Genomic DNA, 21,692 nt, shown 5'->3' with positions numbered 1-21,692 from the left:
AGGCCCAAATTTCCTTGAAAAGGGAAATTTTTAACTCCTTACTACAACTCTTATAATTTCAATAATCTCGAATTAAAAAAAAATAAAACCATTTCCCTTGACGACTTCTCCAGAAATTATGATAAAACTCACTGGAAAAAACAAAAAACTTTTCTCAACATAGTATGGCTGTTCCAATTTTAATATTCTCAAATCTGAAGCAAAAATTTAAACATTTCCGTTTTCATATTCCCGCAGAAATAATGACAAAAACTTATCGAAAAAGAGGAATTTCCCTGGTTTTGTTGCTACGAGTTCTAACGGGTATGATTGTGATTTGTACATCACATATTCATTTTGTATGAGGTCTCGCCCACCCCATTGAATATGCTCTCCTACATATATGACTTGTATCGTCTCAAATGCAGGTAGTAAGGCCGTAAAAGCATTACGAGAGGGGTTCGGCCGGCGCCGTGGATCGTGTCCCGGCATAGCTCAGTTGGAAAGAGCGCTCAGCGCGCGCAGCTGAGAGGTCCTGGGTTCGATTCCCGGTGCCGGTACGAATTTTTCTCGTATTAAATAGTAATAATTGTGATTTGTGTTGACGCATGACATCTTATCTAATGCAGGATATGGTGGAAGTGCTGATGAAGAAGATGGACGTCGATCTTGATGGCAAAATTTCATTTGCGGATTTCAAAACCTCCGTGCACAAGTGCCCCCTGCTGCTGGAAGCCATGGGGCAGTGCTTGCCCACGAGAAGCTCCATCCACGCCTTCCTGAGAACCTTCTCGCGGAACGTGGGTCGATTCTAGTGCATGCATTACAGGCACTTTGGCAATACTTGTAGTACACTAAATCAGCTACATACAGGAGCATTTAGCACTAATAAACTTATTCTGATATTTCCTTCTGTCTTATGACGAAAACTTCTTTTCTGTCTTCTACCAACAGGGCATATTGTACCCTCTGACAAGGTGTCTGGAGACCTTACGCTTACAGAATCGTATGCAGAACAAGCTTTACAGAATGTTAAAGATTTATTATTAATTTGTCCTACAGAATAATCTCTGTAATATTGAGTAAAATGACGCCCAACGCTCGCTTATCTTCAGCTCTCGGCCAGTGCGTGCGGTACTGCGCCGTTCAAGTCTAGGCGTGTGAAAATAATCTATTTAAAACCCTCGAAACTTATTGCCGAGCCACTAAGCAAACAATGCCGAATCCCTCTTAATAAAGCAAGGTTTTTTCCTCAATATTTTTTACATTTTTACAAATGGGCAAAAAGCCTAAAAGCAAGTAAAATCAGATTATCTGTCTCTCTGTGTACAATAAAAATAAGGATTACTTCTTAACATAACCTACCAAATGTCAGCTTCAAAATGAGCTCTCGTTCAATGTTCTGTAGTAAATGGTTCCAGAGTTCTGAGGGCTCAAAGAGGCTTGTTTTTATAAAATACGCTAAATTTGTCGCTCAATAGTACGAAAACCGTTTGACTTTCGATAGTATATTTTTGAAAATGCACTGTCCTCAGTACCTTGTATAAATAGGGAAAAAATTAGAGTATAAAAAAATGCGAGGCTTTTTACTTATCGATTTCATATGGAATAGCCCATATGCATATTTTGCAACGCGAATACGGAAAAAAAAAGAACTTGTTTAAAGAAAAGAGATTAATATAAGACTGTAACTACAGCACAGATACCACAGACCACATATTAACAACAGTGTCGAAACTATCAAGCAAGAACCATCAGTTACGGATGAGTTACGACGTATTTTCCGTGGGGTACGTTCTTATGTGCGGAATGACGTAATCTGCTGCGGCACACGACCTTGCGACGAATTCTGTCGGATGGGCATTCCGAGAACTGCCCTAGACAGGTATTTTAAACGCCAGATAAGCCAGAAAAAGTGGCAAGGCGTTTCCGGTATCCTAAGACAAAGAGATTTCCCTACACCGTACTACAATCTTTCTCAGAACTGCTCTTTCGAGAAATGTTTCTTTCGTCTTCTCTCTCCAAGGCAGAGTAGACAGACACTTCTATTTATTTGTCTATGGTAGAGACAGTAGCGCATTATCTAGCGAAATTTATAAACTTGTACTTGCTATTTTGGAAAAGGAAATTGTACCACAACAATGGAAGGAGTCCATAATCGTACCTATTTTTAAGAAGAGGGCCAAGACTAACTGTAGTAAGTAACTTTCGAGGAATATCACTTTTGTTGACGCCGTACAAAATTTTGTCCAATATCGTTTTGGGACGTTTAACTCCATATGTAGATGAAATTATTGGGGATCATCAGTGTGGTTTTAGGCGTAATATATCGACTGTTGATCAGATTTTTTCTATTCGACAGATATTGGAGAAAAAATAGGAATATAAGGGTACAGTACAGCAGTTATTCATAGATTTCGTCCACACCTGTGGAGTAACGGTCAGCGCGTCTGGCTGCGAAACCAGGTGGCCCGGATTCGAATCCCGGTCGGGGCAAGTTACCTGGTTGAGGTTTTTTCCGGGGTTTTCCCTCAACCCAATACGAGCAAATGCTGGGTAACTTTCGGTGCTGGACCCCGGACTCATTTCACCGGCATTATCACCTTCATATCATTCAGACGCTAAATAACCTAGATGTTGATACAGCGTAGTAAAATAACCCAATAAAAAAATTCATAGATTTCAAAAAGGGATATGACTCGGTTAAGAGAGAAGTTTTATATAGGGGAGAGTCGGGTAGTATCGGACATCGGGTAATATCGGACAGTGAGTTTCTTTCATCTACCACACGATGATAATACCTGATTGACATGGTTACGTTTCTGTGATGTCGCATAGAGAAACGTAACCATGTCATTCAGGTACTACCATATGGTGGTAAATGAAAGAAACGCACTGTCCGATATTACCCTATGTCCGATACTACCCGACTCTCCCCTAATATTCTTATTCAATTTGGTATTCCCAAAAAACTAGTTCGATTAATTAAAATGTGTCTTAGTGAAACAGCAGAGTCCGTATAGATCAGTTTCTATCTAATGTTTTTCCAATTCACTGCGGGCTAAAGCAGGGAGATGCACTATCACCTTTACTTTTTAACTTCGCCCTAGAATATGCCATTAGGAAAGTCCAGGATAACAGAGAGGGTTTGGAATTGAACGGGTTACATCAGCTTCTTGTCTATGCGGATGACGTGAATATGTTAGGAGAAAATCCACAAACGATTAGGGAAAACGCGGAAATTCTAGTTGAAGCAAGTAAAGCGATAGGGTTGAAAGTAAATCCCGAAAAGACTAAGTATATGATTATGTCTCGTGACCACAATATTGTACGAAATGGAACTATAAAAATTGGAGATTTATCCTTCGAAGAGGTGGAGAAGTTCAAATATCTTGGAGCAACATAACAAATATAAATGACACTCGGGAGGAAATTAAACGCAGAATAAATATGGGAAATGCGTGTTATTATTCAGTTGAGAAGCTTTTGTCATCTAGTCTGCTGTCAAAAAATCTGAAAATTAGAATTTATAAAACAATTATATTACCGGTTGTTCTGTATGACTGTGAAACTTGGACTCTCACTTTGAGAGAGGAACACAGATTAAGGGTGTTTGAGAATAAGGTTCTTAGGAAAATATTTGGGGCTAAGAGGGATGAAGTTACAGGAGAATGGAGAAAGTTACACAATGCAGAGCTGCACGCATTGTATTCTTCACCTGACATAATTAGGAGCATTAAATCCAGACGTTTGAGATAGGCAGGGTATGTAGCACGTATGGGCGAATCCAGAAATGCATATAGAGTGTTAGTTGGGAGGCCGGAGGGAAAAAGACCTTTGGGGAGGCCGAGACGTAGGTGGGAAGATAATATTAAAATGGATTTGAGGGAGGTGGGATATGATGGTAGAGACTGGATTAATCTTGCTCAGGATAGGGACCAATGGCGGGCTTATGTGAGGGCGGCAATGAACCTCCGAGTTCCTTAAAAGCCAGTAAGTAAGTATGGTAGAGACAGTGCTTTGATTCTTGAGCATTTAATCTTAATAATTTTAGCTAAATACTGTTATGAGTTGTTAATGAAAAAGGAAGAAGTGTAATTTTAGCAGTGTTAATGAAAGAATAGGTACGTTCAATTACTTTTTTATTTTATTTTTTTTTTAAGAAATCCTAGAAACTCGCACAGGCAGTTAGGCAGAGTGCCAGAAATCATTATTTCAATGTGAGAATCTTCATATAAGGAGGAAGCAATAAACTGAGAAATTTTATTGACGAAGACGCTAACCTCATCGAAAATATCATAGTTGAAATCAGACAAATGTATTTAAAACTCAACCTTCCCTCCTTTCTGTTCAGTATGTGGAGTGAATCGCTTTGAGCTGTTAGAATTCCTAGAAGTTGCAGTAACAGGTGTTTTATAATGAGCTGTAGTTGATATACTCCTCTTACGTATTTTAACTTACTGTCAAAAACGCCTGCCAAGTCACGTCCCAGGTCTTGTGTCTGCTGTTGTGGCAATACAGTCCAAGTGTTGCTATACACTCACCAGAACTTGGTTATGTGCCTATCTGACATGGGATAAGAAATTATTGTAGGCAATGCTACGAGAGGTTTTGATTTCATCTCAATTAAAACCTACTAGTGGCTTGTGCAGTAAATGCTCCAAAATAAGTTCATTAGACATTCAAATAAATTTGAATAATTTCGAGGGAAAAATTGTTCCGGAGCCGGGTATCGATCCCGGGACCTTTGGTTTAACGTAGCAACGCTCTACCACTGAGCTACTCGGGAACTCTAACCGACACCGATCCAATTTTTCCCTCTATATCCACAGACCTCAAAGTGGGCTGACAACCGTCAAGCAACCAACTTCGAGTGCACACTAACTCCGTGTGACTTAAATTGTGGTTTTCTGTTAACGAACAGTGACGTGTATTATGCAAATCAAGATTTCAGGTATAACTCCCTGTAAAGTTGATTTGAATAATTTCGAGGGAAAAATTGTTCCGGAGCCGGGTATCGATCCCGGGATCTGTAAAGTTGATTTGAATAATTTCGAGGGAAAAATTGTTCCGGAGCCGGGTATCGATCCCGGGAGTTATACCTGAAATCTTGATTTGCATAATACACGTCACTGTTCGTTAACAGAAAACCACAATTTAAGTCACACGGAGTTAGTGTGCACTCGAAGTTGGTTGCTTGACGGTTGTCAGCCCACTTTGAGGTCTGTGGATATAGAGGGAAAAATTGGATCGGTGTCGGTTAGAGTTCCCGAGTAGCTCAGTGGTAGAGCGTTGCTACGTTAAACCAAAGGTCCCAGGATCGATACCCGGCTCCGGAACAATTTTTCCCTCGAAATTATTCAAATCAACTTTACAGGGAGTTATACCTGAAATCTTGATTTGCGTCAAATAAATTTTTTTTCAGATTTATTTTCAATGAAGAATACCAGACATTTTTAAAGTTATTTGCTCCCATGGCATCAACTGAAGATGATTTACAATATTCAGTACACAATTTAAATAAGGTCAGTGAAAAATATAACATGGAAATTAATATTGAAAAATCGAAAATCATGTCATTTTGTGGGAAATTCCCTATACCAAGCAAAATCTGTTTTAATAATAAAATAATAGAAAGAGTAAATACCTTCACTTATCTTGGCTATACACTATCACCTTATGATGAAGTAGATATTGCTGAAAAAATATGTAAATATAATAAAACAATGGGGATCATTAATAAAATCATGAAACCTTCACTAGTACAGGGACACACAAGAATAGGCTTGTATAAAACCTTAGCACAGCCAGTATTAAGCTATGGTAGTGAAGCGTGGACTGTGAAGAATAAAGATGTCAGTAGAATAACAGCAAGTGAGATGAGGTTTATGAGAGCAACAGCTGGATATACTCGCTGGGATCATAAAAAAAATGAGGACCTAATGCAAGAACTTCAAATAGAACCCATTATGCAGTTCATCAGCAAATATCAACTTCAGTTGAAGGGTCATCTCGAACGAATGAATCGATGCAGAATTCCAAAAGCACTGCTTCATTACCATCCATATGGCAAAAGATCTCTAGGCCGTCCAAAGAAGAGATGGACTGAAAATTCTAGTTTGAGACCGTAACAGGCCACTTGGCCTAATACTTGTTAGGAAGATGATGATGATGATGATGATAATGAAACATACTCCCTCTGAATGGTTTTTTTTATGCCAAATACTTTTTCTTGGACCTATCCACCTTCAGTTTTTGAGTTTGAACGCAAAAACGCAAGTAACAATGTCAGGACGATTAGTGGGTTTTATCACGTGGGAGTAAAGCAATAGCTATTTCAGATCATTGCGGATTGTAGGTGAAAGTTAAAAAAAAGTCAGGTTTGCTATGCTTTCGAACAATAGACATAGCATTTTGGTATGTCTACTGCATGTAGAGCTTGAAATGTAGAGGGTAAAACCATTTTATCCTGCTAAGAAATCTTGCTGAAATGATCGGGAGACTACGTAATTTTCTAGGCTTCTTATTTTATCAGTACGTAATACCTTTTGGTCTTTCCTTAGGAACTGTAATTTTTGCGCTCTCTCGAGCCAATAACGCATATAAATATCTACACCACACCGCCATTAAATGTATGAAAAAGATCTAACCCCACTTATCTTACGTAAGTTTTGTAGTTATATAATAATAATAATAATAATAATAATAATAATAATAATAATAATAATAATAATAATAATAATACTTACTTTCTTACTTACTGGCTTTTAAGGAACCCGGAGATTCATTGCCGCCCTCACATAAGCCCGCCATTGGTCTCTATCCTGAGCAAGATTAATCCATTCTCTATCATCATATCCCACCTCCCTCAAATCCATTTTAATATTATCTTCCCATCTACGTCTCGGCCTCCCTAAAGGTCTTTTTCCCTCCGGCCTCCCAACTAACATTCTATATGCATTTCTGGATTCGCCCATACGTGCTACATGCCCTGCCCATCTCAAACGTCTGGAGGGTAGCTGTGAATATATTGAATAAGCAGTCGCGGACAGCCGATGAGGGGTGGTCCTCCAGCTTGGGGGTTGGGCGAAGGGCTAACAACCCATCACCGTAAAAAAAAGCTTGTTACGAATCCTTCAAATAAGCCTCGGAATGGGACTGATTCTCTGGCACGACCACAGCAAAGGAATAATAATAATAATAATAATAATAATAATAATAATAATAATAATAATAATAATAATAAATCAATAATGCAATAATAAATAACATGCTTCATCTTTTTTATTATTCTTTGTGTTAAGTATTTGTTATTGTAAATATGAATACAGCCATGCATTGCTATCACCAAATAACAAATGACTGACAAATACAAAGAAATGAATAATGAACATAATTTTTCACATAGACATAGTGTATATACCTTCAGTTTTTCTGGATATATATTTAACATTGCCTCGTATGTATGTATAAAAACAATGAAAGAAACTAGTGAGCCATGTTTATAAATCAGCAGGCTTTGATAAATAATTTATGAAACAAGAGAACATCAGGCTTTGGCTTAGCAACCATAAGTGATGGGGGTGTGGCTGTATTTATTATTATCTACATACGCCAAGAACCATATTAATGCATCACTACGGGCCGTGGTAAACAGAAAATGTCAAGTACACTTTAATGTATAGGTACATTAGGTTTCTTTTAAGGGCGGAGGTACACCATTGGCCTGCAAAGAATTTAGTGAAATTCATTTTTTATATATATTTCAGTTACTATAAAAGCTAAATGAACAACATTTTTCATGCTTAATACACAAACATTACACTTCATAAAACACTGTTCAGAATATTAAAATAGCTAATAATTACCTGTAAACATAATATCAAATTTGCATAATTCTTTTACAACCGTAAAGCATTTACATAATAAAATATACAATTAATTAAATATCTGCATGATCCTTTTACTGGAATGTTTTAAAGACGTACATCAACAACATAGTTCAGGATCTTTTACTTATTTCTTCAAGAAATATTTTTTTCTTAACCGTTACCTTCAATATTAAATATTCTAAAATTTTTTATTAAGAAAACTATTTCCTGAAGGAATAGGTAAAAGATCCTAGACTTTGTTGTTGATGTAGGTCTTTAGAATATTTTTGTAGAAGAATCATGCATATATGTAATTAATTGTAGGGTAAATGTTGGTAATATTGTGATAATAATATTATGATAGTACTTTTTGAGAATCCTTTTACAATTTTACTCAGCGAGAGAAGGACCGTTTTATGCATAAACTTGTCCAGGAACATTCATTTAATATGGGTACGTTGACGCAAAAAACCGTTCTTCCTCCCGCTCAGTAAAATTGTAATAAATTCGGAAAAAGAACTATCATAATATTATTAGTATCACAATATTACCAACCTTCATACCTTCTACACAATTGATGAATTGTTTATGCTTGTGAATTGAATTATTCTACTTAAATGACATGTACAATTTTATATAGCTCAACTAAAATATGTTTTTATATTGACTTAATCTGTTTACTATGTATTGTATTTTTTGTTTAGCATAACTGATGAATTGTATGTACTGTAAATTGAATAGTATACTGTATAGGTCAACTGATGAATTGTTTAAGCTTATAAATTGAATTAATCTACTTCATATGAATTGTATAGCTTAACGAAAATAAGTTTGTAAATTGAACTAATTTGATTGTATATGTTTGTATAGTTTGGCTGATGAATTGTATATGTTCTTAAAATGATTACTAGTCTGTGTAGCTCTAATGATGAATTGTATATAGACCTACTGTAAATTGAATGGTAATATGTATAGCTCAACTAATGAATTGTTTATGATTGTAAATTGAATTAATCTACTTGATATTAATTGCACAAATTTGTATAGCTTAATGAAAGTATGCAACTTTGTATTGTATATATTTCTATAGTTTTGGCCGATGAATTGTATATGCTTTAAATTGAATAGTAATCTATATAGATCTACTGATAAATTGTTTGTGTTTGTAATTTGAAGTAGTTTGCATGATATGTATTATCAATTTCTGTATATCACAACTGGTTGAATTGCTTATGCCTTAAATTTAATTAAATTGTTTTGTATTATAATATAGCTCAACTTATGAATGATCGTTTGCGTTTGTAAATTTAATAATCTGATTGGCTATGTATTGTATACTTTTAGTAGAGCCATCGATGTAGCTCAGTCGGCAGACTCGCTGGGCTGCTGATCCGGAGCTGCGTTCGGGCTTGGGTTGGATCCCCCTTTGGACTTTGGTTTCTTCCGAGGTTTTCCACAGCCGTGGGACTGAAGCCGGATGGTCTATGGCGAGTCCTTGGCATCAACCCCTTTGATTTCATTACCCCCTTTGATTTGATTACCTGGTTGGGTTTTTCCGAGGTTTCCCCCACCGAAAAGGCAAATGCCGGGTAATATTTTGGCGAATCCTCGGACCTCATCTCATCTCACTACATCTCGCCAAAATGTAAAAAAATTGTACAACATTGTAAAAATTGTAGAAAATTACTAAATTGTAAAACTATAAAAATTTGTAAAAATTGTAATTGTAATATTGTAAAATGTTGACATGTTCCACATCTTAAAGCTTCATTGCTCATGTAAGATCTATGGAATAAAATGAATGAATGAATGAATGAATGAATGAATGAATGAATGAATGAATGAATGAATTTACCCTATAATTTATTATGTAATGCTTCACGGTTGTAAAAAAGAATTACGCAAATTTGATATTATTTTTACAGGTAATTATTAGCTATTTTAATATTCTGAATAATGTTTTATAAATTGTATGTATATTAAGCATGAAAAAGTTTGTTCATTTAGCTTTTATAGTAACTGAAATATAAAAAAATTAATTTCACTAAATTTTTGCAGGCCATTGGTGTACTTACCCCCCCCCCCAATCTAGCATAATGCTTAATTTCACTGCACTGATTTGAAATGACACAATATCTGTAAAAACGTTAATAATAATTAACAGGGAAAGGATTTATATGTAAATACATATTTACTTATAAAGCTAATATAATTTATATTTTGCATTATCTTTATGTTTCACAATGTGTAGGGTTGAAAAATGCTACTTTTATTTTCCATATTTTTCCATATTTTAGAGTTTAGTACATATTTTCGTTAATTTCCATATATTTTCCATATTTCATATAAAACAGTCCATATTATATTAGGTTTAACAATAAAACAAAACAAAATTCCATTAACTTTTAAAAATACATTTCAACAATAGAGATTTAAACACATGTTCAGTAATCCCTTTAACATCAGAGTTATTTGAAAATTAGCAGTCCTATCAACAATGGGAAAGTAAGTTACAAAACTGTATTAATTTAATTTAAAATTTTTAACAGACTTCAGTTGTGCAGCTCAACAGTTAAATGCCAGTCAGAGTACACATAGGTTCAGTTTTGTAAATCATACTATAAAGACGGTAAATATGCCAAAAGTACGTCATTCAGTCAATTTAAAATCAAAACTAACAAGTTACATTTCAGAATTTAAAGAAGATGGTTTATCAACTGACAATAAAATATTATTTTGTAATTTGTGTCAGTGTGCAGTATCATCTACACAAAAGTTCCTGGTGCAACAACACATTACAACTAGTAAACATCAGGCCAACAAACAACTAAATTCCAAGCAGAGACAATTGTTTTTAACACAACCAACAACATCGAATGTAAGATCTGAGTTTAACATCGACCTGTGCCGTTCTCTCATCTCTGCTGATATTCCTCTCTACAAACTAAAGAATAAGGTCTTCAGGGAATTCCTTGAAAAATATACTCAACATACAATCCCGGATGAGTCAACACTTAGGAAGACGTATGCTCCATCCATCTACGATGAGACAATACAGAAGATAAGAGATGAAATTAAAGATAGTTCAATTTGGGTTTCCATTGATGAGACTCCCGACAAAGAAGGTAGACTTGTTGGTAATGTAGTTATCGGTTTGTTAAGTGAACAATATTCTGAACGAATTCTTTTACATTGTGATGTTCTAGAAAAGTGCAATAACAAAACTATAGTTAAACTGTTCAACGAAGCTATGGGTATCCTGTGGCCAAAGGGTATTATGTACGATAATGTGTTATTCTTTATTAGCGATGCTGCCCCTTATATGGTCAAAGCTGGACAAGCATTATCTGTTGTATATCCTAAATTGACTCATTTTACTTGTGTGGCGCATGCATTTCATCGTGTGGCAGAAGTGGTCAGAGACAATTTCCCTAAAGTAGATTTGTTGATTTCATCAGTGAAAAAAGTATTTCTCAAAGCTCCCAGTAGAGTTAACGTGTTGAAAGAAATGTACCCTGAAATTCCATTGCCACCAAAGCCAATTTTAACTAGATGGGGTACATGGCTAGAAGCAGTTGAATATTATGCCGAACATATAGACTCTATTAACAATGTTCTCCTTGCATTGGACTCTGAAGATGCAGTCTCAATTGATACTGCGAAAACAGTTACCTGTGACATAAGTGTGAAGAATGACTTAGCTCACATTCAGCATACATTTTCATGCATCATAAAAACGCTCAAAAGTCTCCAAAATAGGCACCTTTCACTATCTGAAAGTTTTGAAATTATAAATAGTACTGTGGAACAACTGAATCGTGGTAGAGGTAAAGTTGCAGATGCAGTAAGAGCTAAGGTGGACACTGTACTTTCAAAAAACCCTGGATATGAAGAACTACAAAAGGTTGTTGCTGTGATGAGTGGTGAATCAACAGTGAAGATTAACTTGGACTTATCCCCAGCAGACATTGTGAAATTGAATTATGTACCAGTTACTTCTTGTGACGTCGAACGCTCTTTTAGTCAGTATAAATCTATCCTCAGAGACAATAGAAGAAGATTCACTTTTCAGCACTTGAAAGAAATGTTTGTAACCTATTGTTATGGTAACAGACAATAAAAATTGTGTTTTGTTGAAACTACATTGGAAGATAAGGTACGTCCATTATATTTTTTGTTTAGTTTGATTAAAATGTACCAATATTTAACGTACATAGTCATTTTTTTATAATTTTAAGTCCATATTTAATTCCATATTTTGGTAAAAATCCATATTTAATTCCATATTTTGGTAAAAATAACTACATATATATTTACATATTTCATATATTTTTAGTCCATATAAATCCGTTCCCTGATAATTAAATATACATCTTGATTACATAACTTTTAACACTGTATCACTTCGGAATATGTATGATAAGACTCTACATTACACCACACGAACACGCCCTCACAGGAAACAAAACAAGAGGCGCCAAAAGCAATAACGACCAGTTCTGAGGATGACCCATAAAAGGTCGAAACATGTAAACAAGGTACGTTAGAATTTAACACAAGAAAGTCTTGTTATACATATTCCGAAATAATTAAATATACGTATACGGGATTATATTTTATAACGTATATTGGCTTTCAATCAATCGCATATCAGTCAGTGGCATCATTTTGGTCTAGTACGATACATGGCTTGAAGAGACATTAATGCCGCACTTCGATTATTGTGACGTTTTGTTAAGTGACCTAAGTTCTGAACTGTCAGTCAAGTTACAGCGAGCTCAGAATATGTGTGTCAGATACGTGTGCAACATCCGACGATATGATCACATATCACCGTCCTTCGCAAGTCTCTCGTGGCTCCGACTTAAAGAACGCAGAACTTTACACTCTTTGTCTTTACTCTTTCGAATTCTGCACACCTCAACACCAAATTACCTTTCGTCTCGTTTCTCTTATCTATACTCCAACCACGACGTAAATACCAGATCACTTATCTGTGGCACGCTAAATATACCTCTTCATAGAACATTTTGTTATTCCTCATCTTTTACAGTATCCACCTCGCGTCAATGGAATTCCTTGTCACAAAGTATTAGGGGCTGCAAGACAACAAACACCTTTAAGAACAGCTTAAAAGATAACCTTATTAGCATTTCACTCCAATCATACTGATTTAAAATACCACTGACTACATTGTTACTTTTTTCTTTAGACATCATCCTGATTGTGCTGTATTTTCAAAATTGTCTCATAATAATCTCTTTCTATTATCTAATATCATTTGAAATATATTAACATTCTATGTATTTTAGTTTAATTCTGCTACACAGTTTATTTCAGTGTTTAATTAATAGTTCATAGTATTTTGTTGTTTAATTCGTAAATAGTTCTTGTATAAATGTAACTCTCATCTAAATCAAATTGTTGAATTCTTTGTAACTTCATGCATATGTGTATATATATATATATATATATATATATATATATATATATATATATATATATACTTTTTGCTGGTTGAGTGGAAGAGAAGGCCTTACGGCCTTAACTCTGCCAGCTAAAATAAATTATTATTATTATTATTATTATTATTATTATTATTATTATTATTATTATTATTATAAAATATTATGTTGGAATAATTCTCAGCATTGCATGTTTTCCTAGAATAAAGTCGTTGATGAGCCCATGTGTCCAAGACTATGTTGTTCTAAAAAGTAGTATATTCAACGACCGTTACTTGAACGATTATTACCTGCAATAAAAGGTATACGTAATAGAGAAGCGATTCATAGGAGGTAAGAGACTTTTGTCTCTGCCTGTACACTGACATCCCATAAATTAACACAACACATCTCATTGTGTTCGCCGACGACACGTCAATTATGCACAGCAAGCAACATATAAATCAGGCAGTTTACAAGCTTAAACATGACGCTTTACAACCTGGAAGATGACTTACGTCTTGTCGCATGAAAAGCAATGTAGACAAACTATTTACCCTACTCTTCCCAAAAGATCTAGAAAAATTAACAAACCTCGCTTCAAATAATCACTCTTTTGAACAAAGCTGTACTATAACAAAAAAGTTCAGTACTTGGACATCATCGTGAAACGGTGGAAAGAATACAATAAAATAAAAATCTGACAATACACTTAGACCTACATAATTACACCACAGAAGGCTCAAAATATGTACCCGGCAATTATGGGCGAGTATCTGAGGTGCACAAACACAGAATATAATTATTATATTATTATAATTATGCATGTGGATTTTCACTCAATTTCACTCCAATTTTTTTTCAATCTAATTCGTAAAATGCATATCGTTGCTCAATTTAAATTGTAGCCTGTTTCGTTACGAATCATTTGACACCACTGCGAACGTTCTATCGCTTCGCATTCTCCAGTTACACTGCCTCGGCTGACGCGCGACCCGCCAAAGTAGCCTGTCTTTCTCGTTAGCCACGCTCCAACACGTTAGATATATTGATTATTCGTCTGTCGATCACCGTTTACTTCATTGGAATATGTCGTCTAGTTTAGAAATTATAGGCGCGACAAAACTCAGCTGCTTGTCTATGCGGATGATGTGAATATGTTAGGAGAAAATCCACAAACTAGTAGAGAAAACACGGGAATTTGACTTGAAGTAAGTAAAGAGATAGGTTTGGAAGTAAATCCCGAAAAAAAAAACAAAGTATATCATTATGTCTCGTGACCAGAACATCGTATAAAATGGAAATATAAAAATTGGAAATTTATCCTTCGAAGAGGTGGAAAAATTCAAGTACCTTGGAACAATAGTAACAAATTATAAATGACACTCAAGAGGAAATTAAACGCAGAATAAGTATGGGAAATGCCTGTTATTATTCGGTTGAGAAGCTTTTATCATCCAGTCTGCTCTGAAAAAAAGCTGAAAGTTAGAATTTATAAAACAGTTATATTACCGGTTGTTCTGTATGGTTGTGAAACTTGGACTCTCACTTTGAGAGAAGAACAGAGGTTAAGGGTGTTTGAGAATAAGGTGCTTAGGAAAATATCTGGGGCTAAAAAGGATGAAGTTACAGGAGAATGGAGGAAGTTACACAACACAGAACTGCACGCATTGTATTCTTCACCTGACATAATTAGGAACATTAAATCCAGACGTTTGAGATGGGCAGGGCATGTAGCACGTATGGGTGAATCCAGAAATGCATATAGATTATTAGTTGGGAGGCCGGAGAGAAAAAGACCTTTGGGGAGACCGAGACATAGGTGGGAGGATAATATTGAAATGGATTTGGGGGAGATGGGATATGATGGTAGGGACTGGTTTAATCTTGCTCAGAATAGGGACCGATGGCGAGCTTATGTGAGGGCGGCAATGAACCTCCGGATTCTCTAAGGCCCGATTGTATAAACCATTTAATCTTAGATCAGAGGTTAAATTGATCCTTGTTTCAGCTGAACTTGGAATTTTGTGTTGTATAAAGTCTAATCTGAGATTAATTTGTCTCAAACTAAAGTCAACTTTGGCTGAAGAAATTTCTCCGATTAAGTTAGATGATCCAAGTTCAGTTATTTCTTTTCTGTTTGAAATATACGAGTGACAGATTGTGCAAATAAAATATCCATTATTATTATTAATATCAATAGATATGATAGGTACATTTATATATATTTCTTTCAATTTCTTGCCTTAATACACAAACATTCTTATATTTTATAAGGCTCTATCGTGTTCAGCAGTATCACATAACATAACCTATAATTATATTACGTTTATAACAACCATTAATTATTACTGGATATGATAGGTACATTCATAAATTTTCAATTTACTGTATTACTAAACGAAAATTGTCGTTTTATAAAGCTTTATTATGTTTAGCAGTATCAAACACCATAACATGATAACAACTCGGAGAACAGTCAACCTTCTTCTTATTGTCCGCCATTATTTACATTGCACAAAAACTAGTGTCTCCAACAGAGTATACGGAAAGTCGCCAAAAAGTAGTTGTAAAGTCGCTAGATTTCTCATTATCAACAAAGAAAGATTACATTTTGTCACTATTGGGGGTGCTAAAAAGGCCACTAAATCCCTATTTAAACAATATAAAAGTTAAAAGAAATTGTTGTTGAAAAAGAGTTAAAGTCGCTAGATTGGCAACACTGAACAAACCTGTATAACATGGTCCGCGCATCACGTATTTCACCTGTTTATGCGATGTTGCCAGATCCTTTTCACGTGAACTTAGATTGCATTTGAACCAAGGTAATTTGATCGCAGAAAAGTTTTATATAATAGAAGAAGTGTCTGAACTCGGTTCACTTTTCGATCTACGATCAAAGTTGATCTTTAGTCAGGGAGTTTTATACAATTGGGCATAAAAGCCATAAGTATAGTGAGGATCAGGTAAGAACAGTTCCCAAACAGCAATATTGCCGTCTTGTCAGTGTTGCCAACTGTTACCAGATATCACACGATCCTACATACTGAATGACTTATTTACTTACCGTACTTTACCTTTATGTTGGAAAGTTATTCTAAATAATTAAATAATTAGTAACATATTTTCGTAGGCAAACTATACGAGAAAGGGATCAACATGTTAGGTATTTTCTGTGGCAATATGAAATTCACTGGTTTGACTAAACAATTGACTCACGAGACTTAACCTAAAAATGTATTTTGTTTGACGACATGAAATGTTTAATACTAACTCCGAAAACTTACCTGATTATAGTCTTCAATTATAACCACAACGCAATACATAAAATAACTATTATGTATTAATATTAATATTGATATTAATTAATTATTAGTATGTTCAATTTTCATTAGCTTCCAGTAACCGGCTCAGAAATCTAGTACAATTTTAATTTCATGGAGCTCCAGTACCGACAACATTTGTCTCAGCTGCCAACATACCAGTTACAAAATCACTACCATTTGTAGTATTTATCAGTATCGAAATTCGAAACGAAGTTGGTAAAAGAAAATTCAACCTGCAAACTAGAAAATCACCACAATCCACTAGCATATGTAGTAATGGGGGGGGGGGGAAATGGTTAGATTTCACCCTTAGAGTATGAAGTAAGTTGACCCGGACTATAACTAAGACGCGATAAAACTGGTCTGTAAATATGTCAATCGTCTTTCTCGGATAGCAACGTAGTAGCCTACTGGACCGAAATTATAGTTGTATTCATGTGAAAATAAGTTAAATATAAGGCGTCTCCATGGAGATGTTTTTGTTGGAAAGAATGCATCAAAACGATAGGCAATTGTTTTCTTTTCAATTACGTAGCCTATACAATTTGTGCGACAAAAAAAAACGGTAAAAAAATTCATTCTGCATACAAAGTCTTCATTAATACGACAGAAAAAAAAAACATTGCGTATATCCCATTCACATGCACCGTTTATTTACTTATGTTTTATCGGGTCATGTTTGCTGTCTGTGACCTTTCAGCAAAGAGCGTGTCTTTAAAGATATGTGTACAGATCTTCAGCCTTGTGTCGACCCCCAGGTCAACAAGGCCTTTTATCCTTGGGTTCATCAACACCAGATATGTTGTATTTTTGTCCTCCACTTTGACCTAAGCGATAACGAAGTCACGGCTTCTTCTGCAGGGCTAGTGGAATATTTATGAGTAGAGTGTTAAGCTATAGTATAAATCTATGCTAGTCCTATAAATGAGTGAAGAAAATACGAGTGTTTTCGTAAAAGATTACTATTTTCCCGGGAACAAAATACTGTAGAATATAAATAGAGTAAAAGTCAGTATTCTACAGTGGAGCAAGTTGATGTCAAAACGGCTTACGTGCAAATTAGCGTGGGTCACTACAGCTGTTCCGAGTGTAGTCTGGGCACTGATTCGCAGTGGTTTCACTGACTTCAACAATCTATAGAAGTGATACGACTGAAAAAGGTAAATTAACTGCATAATATATTAAAACATCCAAATAAATATTATTATTATTATTATTATTATTATTATTATTATTATTATTATTATTATTATTATTCGGTGGCTAAGAAGTCGTACCTCGTATGTGCAAAAACATGGAACTTTATAAGACAATCAAAACACTGTTTAAAATTTTTTTTTCTCAAAATAGCCAAACGTTTTATATATTTTTGTGCTTTGCAAGGTTTTCTACTCAAGAGAAAAATATTAGTAATTGTCCAATTTTTAATAATAATAATAATAATAATAATAATAATAATAATAATAATAATAATAATAGTAATAATAATAACAATAATAATAATAATAATAATAATAATAATAATAATAATAATAATGTTACATCAGCTTCTTGTCTATGCGGATGACGTGAATATGTTACGAGAAAATTCACAAACGATTTGGGAAAACACGGAAATTTTACTAGAAGCAAGTAAAGCAGTAGGTTTGGAAGTAAATCCCGAAAAGACAAAGTATATGATTATGTCTTGTGACCAGAATATTGTACGAAATGGAAATATAAAAATTGGAAATTTATCCTTCTAAGAGGTGGAAAAATTCAAATATCTTGAGCAAAAGTAACAAATATAAATGATACTCGGGAGGAAATTAAACGCACAATAAATATGGGAAATGCCTGTTATTATTCGGTTGAGAAGCTTTTATCAGTCTGCTGTCAAAAGATCTGAAAGTTAGAATTTATAAAACAGTTATATTACCGGTTGTTCTGTATGGTTGTAAAACTTGGACTCTCACTTTGAGAGAGGAACAGAGATTAATGGTGTATGAGAATAAGGTTCTTAAGAAAATATTTGGGCTAAAAGGAAATGGAGACAGTTACACAACGCAGAACTGCACGCATTGTATTCTTCACCTGACATAATTAGGAACACTAAATCCAGACGTTTGAGATGGACAGCGCATGTAGCACGTATGGGCGAATCCAGAAATGCATATAGAGTGTTAGTTGGGAGGCCGGAGGGAAAAAGACCTTTGGGGAGGCCGAGACGTAGATGGGAGGATGGTATTAAAATGGATTTGATAGAGGTGGGATATAATGATACAGATTGGATTAATCTTGCTCAGGATAGGGACCGATGGCGGGCTTATACAGAAATACAGGTTGCCAGGCAACGATAGAAAGGAAAAGATGCGAAAACGAATGAGGTGTATAATCAATTGAATGCTCTTTCATATTATTTAAGTATAAAAATATAGGAGTGCCATTTGAAATTTCAAAGTGGGGGAGGCTGAGGGATGGGGGGTGAATTCTGAAATGCAATTAAGCCTGACTTCAGACTTCTCCTTCAATATCTAAATTGACATTTTTTTTTTTTTGTTTAAATTGAATTCAGTTTAAATAATTAGTTATTTAGACTGGGAAGTTTTGGAATGAAAGCGCTGTATAAAATAAATTATTATATAGTTTAAAACCATGTAGCTATATATACATAATAGACTTATCAATTCAACATTGTGATGAAGCTATTACAATCCCCCCCGTTTCACTGTTGCCTAAACGTGACAAGAGCGCTTCCTCATTTCCGAGTTAGGGATGCAATTAAACTTTGCTTTGTTTATGTTGACTTTTGTTGATGTTGGCAGCGAGCAATAACAAAGACAAGTCTAATGAATGCAATGATACCTCGAAAGGAACCCGGACCACATGGATGGAAGACCAGCAAGTTATCACTGAGCCACAGGCGCGACAGGGAGAGTATCACCAATTAAAGACAGACGGTAATTAACCGCATGATTAATACGGTGTCGTTAAATCGCCTATTAAAAAGCAATAAAGTGTGTGTGACTTCATATGTTAGTTTAAGACCTACACTTGATTACTTGTTGGACATCACGTGTCACAAATGCTGAGTAGTAACATTGTAAGTAGGAACTGCGGAACCTTGAAATATAACAAAGACAATAGAACGCTTTGTTGTCTCCGAAGAGGGACATCTCTGATTCAATTGTGTTGATACAGCGACTTGTACAGAATGAACAATTCAGGCAACCGTAAACAGAAAGATGCATCTTTATCTTCTTCAAGGACAATGCAAGGAACCTGACCGTGTAATTACGATTATAGTTGTTATTACGGTTGCTTGTTGCAAGCTTCAGGGGATCTTAGCTACTTGATTCACTATGTAGTTACAAGATAATCTCTCATAGCAAATTGATTTACAATTACTAGTCTGGAAGCTTCTTATATAATTTTGTTTCTCGTTGTGCTACAAAAAAATACACTCAGGGACAAAAAAAAAACCCGGACACTTCTATATTTGCTTGTATTTTGTTGCCAATTATTTCAAAATGAAACAAAACCCATTTAAACAAAATAATGTTTCATTTAGCACCTTATACGACAACATTAAAAAAAAAATCTGTGATGAGAAAATTTACAAAAAATTACAAAGGGCATATAACTATGGCATCGTTTGGTCTAACTGTTTTTTCATTTTATGGTGCCTTAAACATTAAAAACTCTTTTTAGTAACGGGTATTACCCCCTCTGGCTTGAATAACTGCATCCATACATCTTGGCATGCTCTCAATGTGGTTAGCAATGTCTTCTTGAGAAATAAGTTCCCATTCTTCGCCAAGTGCTCGCCTCAACTCTTGTAACGATTCTGGTCTCGGTCGTCTATTCTTAACACGCCGTCCCAGCATGTCCCACACATGTTCAATTGGGTTCATGTCTGGACTCCTTGCTGGCCATGGAAGAACATGGATTCCCACTTCTTGGAGATTCTCCGACCGCATGGGCAATATGCGGCCGTGCATTATCATGCATTAAAACAAAATTATCGCCTAAAAATTGGCCAAATGGCACAACATGATCAGCCAAACATTCATTTATATACCTATCAGCTGTTAGTCTTCCATTTTCAACAAAAACCAACTCTGTACGAGCATCCGTACACACTCCTGCCCAAACCATCACTCCACCACATCCATATGGCACATTTTCGGAAATGCAACACTGTGAAAATCGTTCTCCCCTCCTTCTCCAAACTCTTTCACGTCCATCAGGTGAGCACAGATTGAAACGGGACTCATCGGTGACCAGAACACAGCTTCTCTGTCCATTTCTCCAATCCCTGTGATCCTTTGCAAAACGCAGTCGTTCAACTCGATGCATCCTGAGAAGTCTGGGACCAGTTGCAGGTCTACTTGATATCAGTCCACTTGCTTTCAACCTCCTTCTAACTGTTTTGGCCGAAATTGGGCGTCCATGCATGTTAACAAATTGCTGGGCTACACTAGTAGCTGGCAGGTTGCGCTCCCTAAGAACTCTCAACACCATATACCTGTCTTCATTTGGATTTGTAGCTCTTGGACGACCCGAACCTGGTCTTCTGGTATATTCTAGGGTCTCTCTATACCGTTTTATGGCATCATGGGTTGTGCTTCTAGCCATATTCATAACATTTGCAATGTAACGTACACTGCGTCCATCATCGTAAAGGGCTACAGCTCGAGCCACATCTTCAGGTCGCATCTTGTTTTAAGACAAATGTTACAACCCCACTTAAACTCAGACAATGTAAAAATAAAGAAATATCGAATGATAACGATAATGAAGCACAAAATGGTTGAGACAAAATTGTTATAGCTGAGACTCCGAAAGCAAAATTGGAATATTTGGTTGTAATGGCTTGTTTATAAAACAAAAAACAATCAACAATGTATACACGTCTCCATAACAACAGATGGCTACCATAATATTGTATGAGAAGATAATGTTTTGCAAAATACCAGCAAATATTAAAGTGTCCGGTTTTTTTGTCCCTGAGTGTAGCCTATATATCACGATTTAACGAAAAATATTCGTGTCTGGCATTCCTGAATCCGAAAAAGTGTTTGTGCGAGATC

General features: G+C 35.4%; 2 protein-coding genes across 2 annotated transcripts in view; one reads left to right on the top strand and one right to left on the bottom strand.

Annotated features, from left to right (window-relative positions):
- Positions 1-836, top strand: part of LOC138695355 (calaxin-like) — a 36,115-nt gene extending 35,279 nt beyond the window's left edge. Inside the window, exon 5 of the mRNA XM_069819775.1 lies at positions 609-836. Within this exon, the coding sequence (XP_069675876.1) occupies positions 609-794 (186 nt within the window). The 3' untranslated portion in view covers positions 795-836. The remainder of the gene's footprint in view (positions 1-608) is intronic.
- Positions 1-21,692, bottom strand: part of Ldsdh1 (Lipid droplet subset dehydrogenase 1) — a 219,110-nt gene that overhangs the window by 142,452 nt on the left and 54,966 nt on the right. The window lies entirely within an intron of this gene.

Source organism: Periplaneta americana, chromosome 2 (assembly GCF_040183065.1).
Source record: "Periplaneta americana isolate PAMFEO1 chromosome 2, P.americana_PAMFEO1_priV1, whole genome shotgun sequence".
In the NCBI taxonomy this organism is placed as follows: domain Eukaryota; kingdom Metazoa; phylum Arthropoda; class Insecta; order Blattodea; family Blattidae; genus Periplaneta; species Periplaneta americana.
The sequence above is the reverse complement of the archived record's forward strand: the minus strand, read 5'-3'. Positions and strand labels throughout refer to the sequence as shown.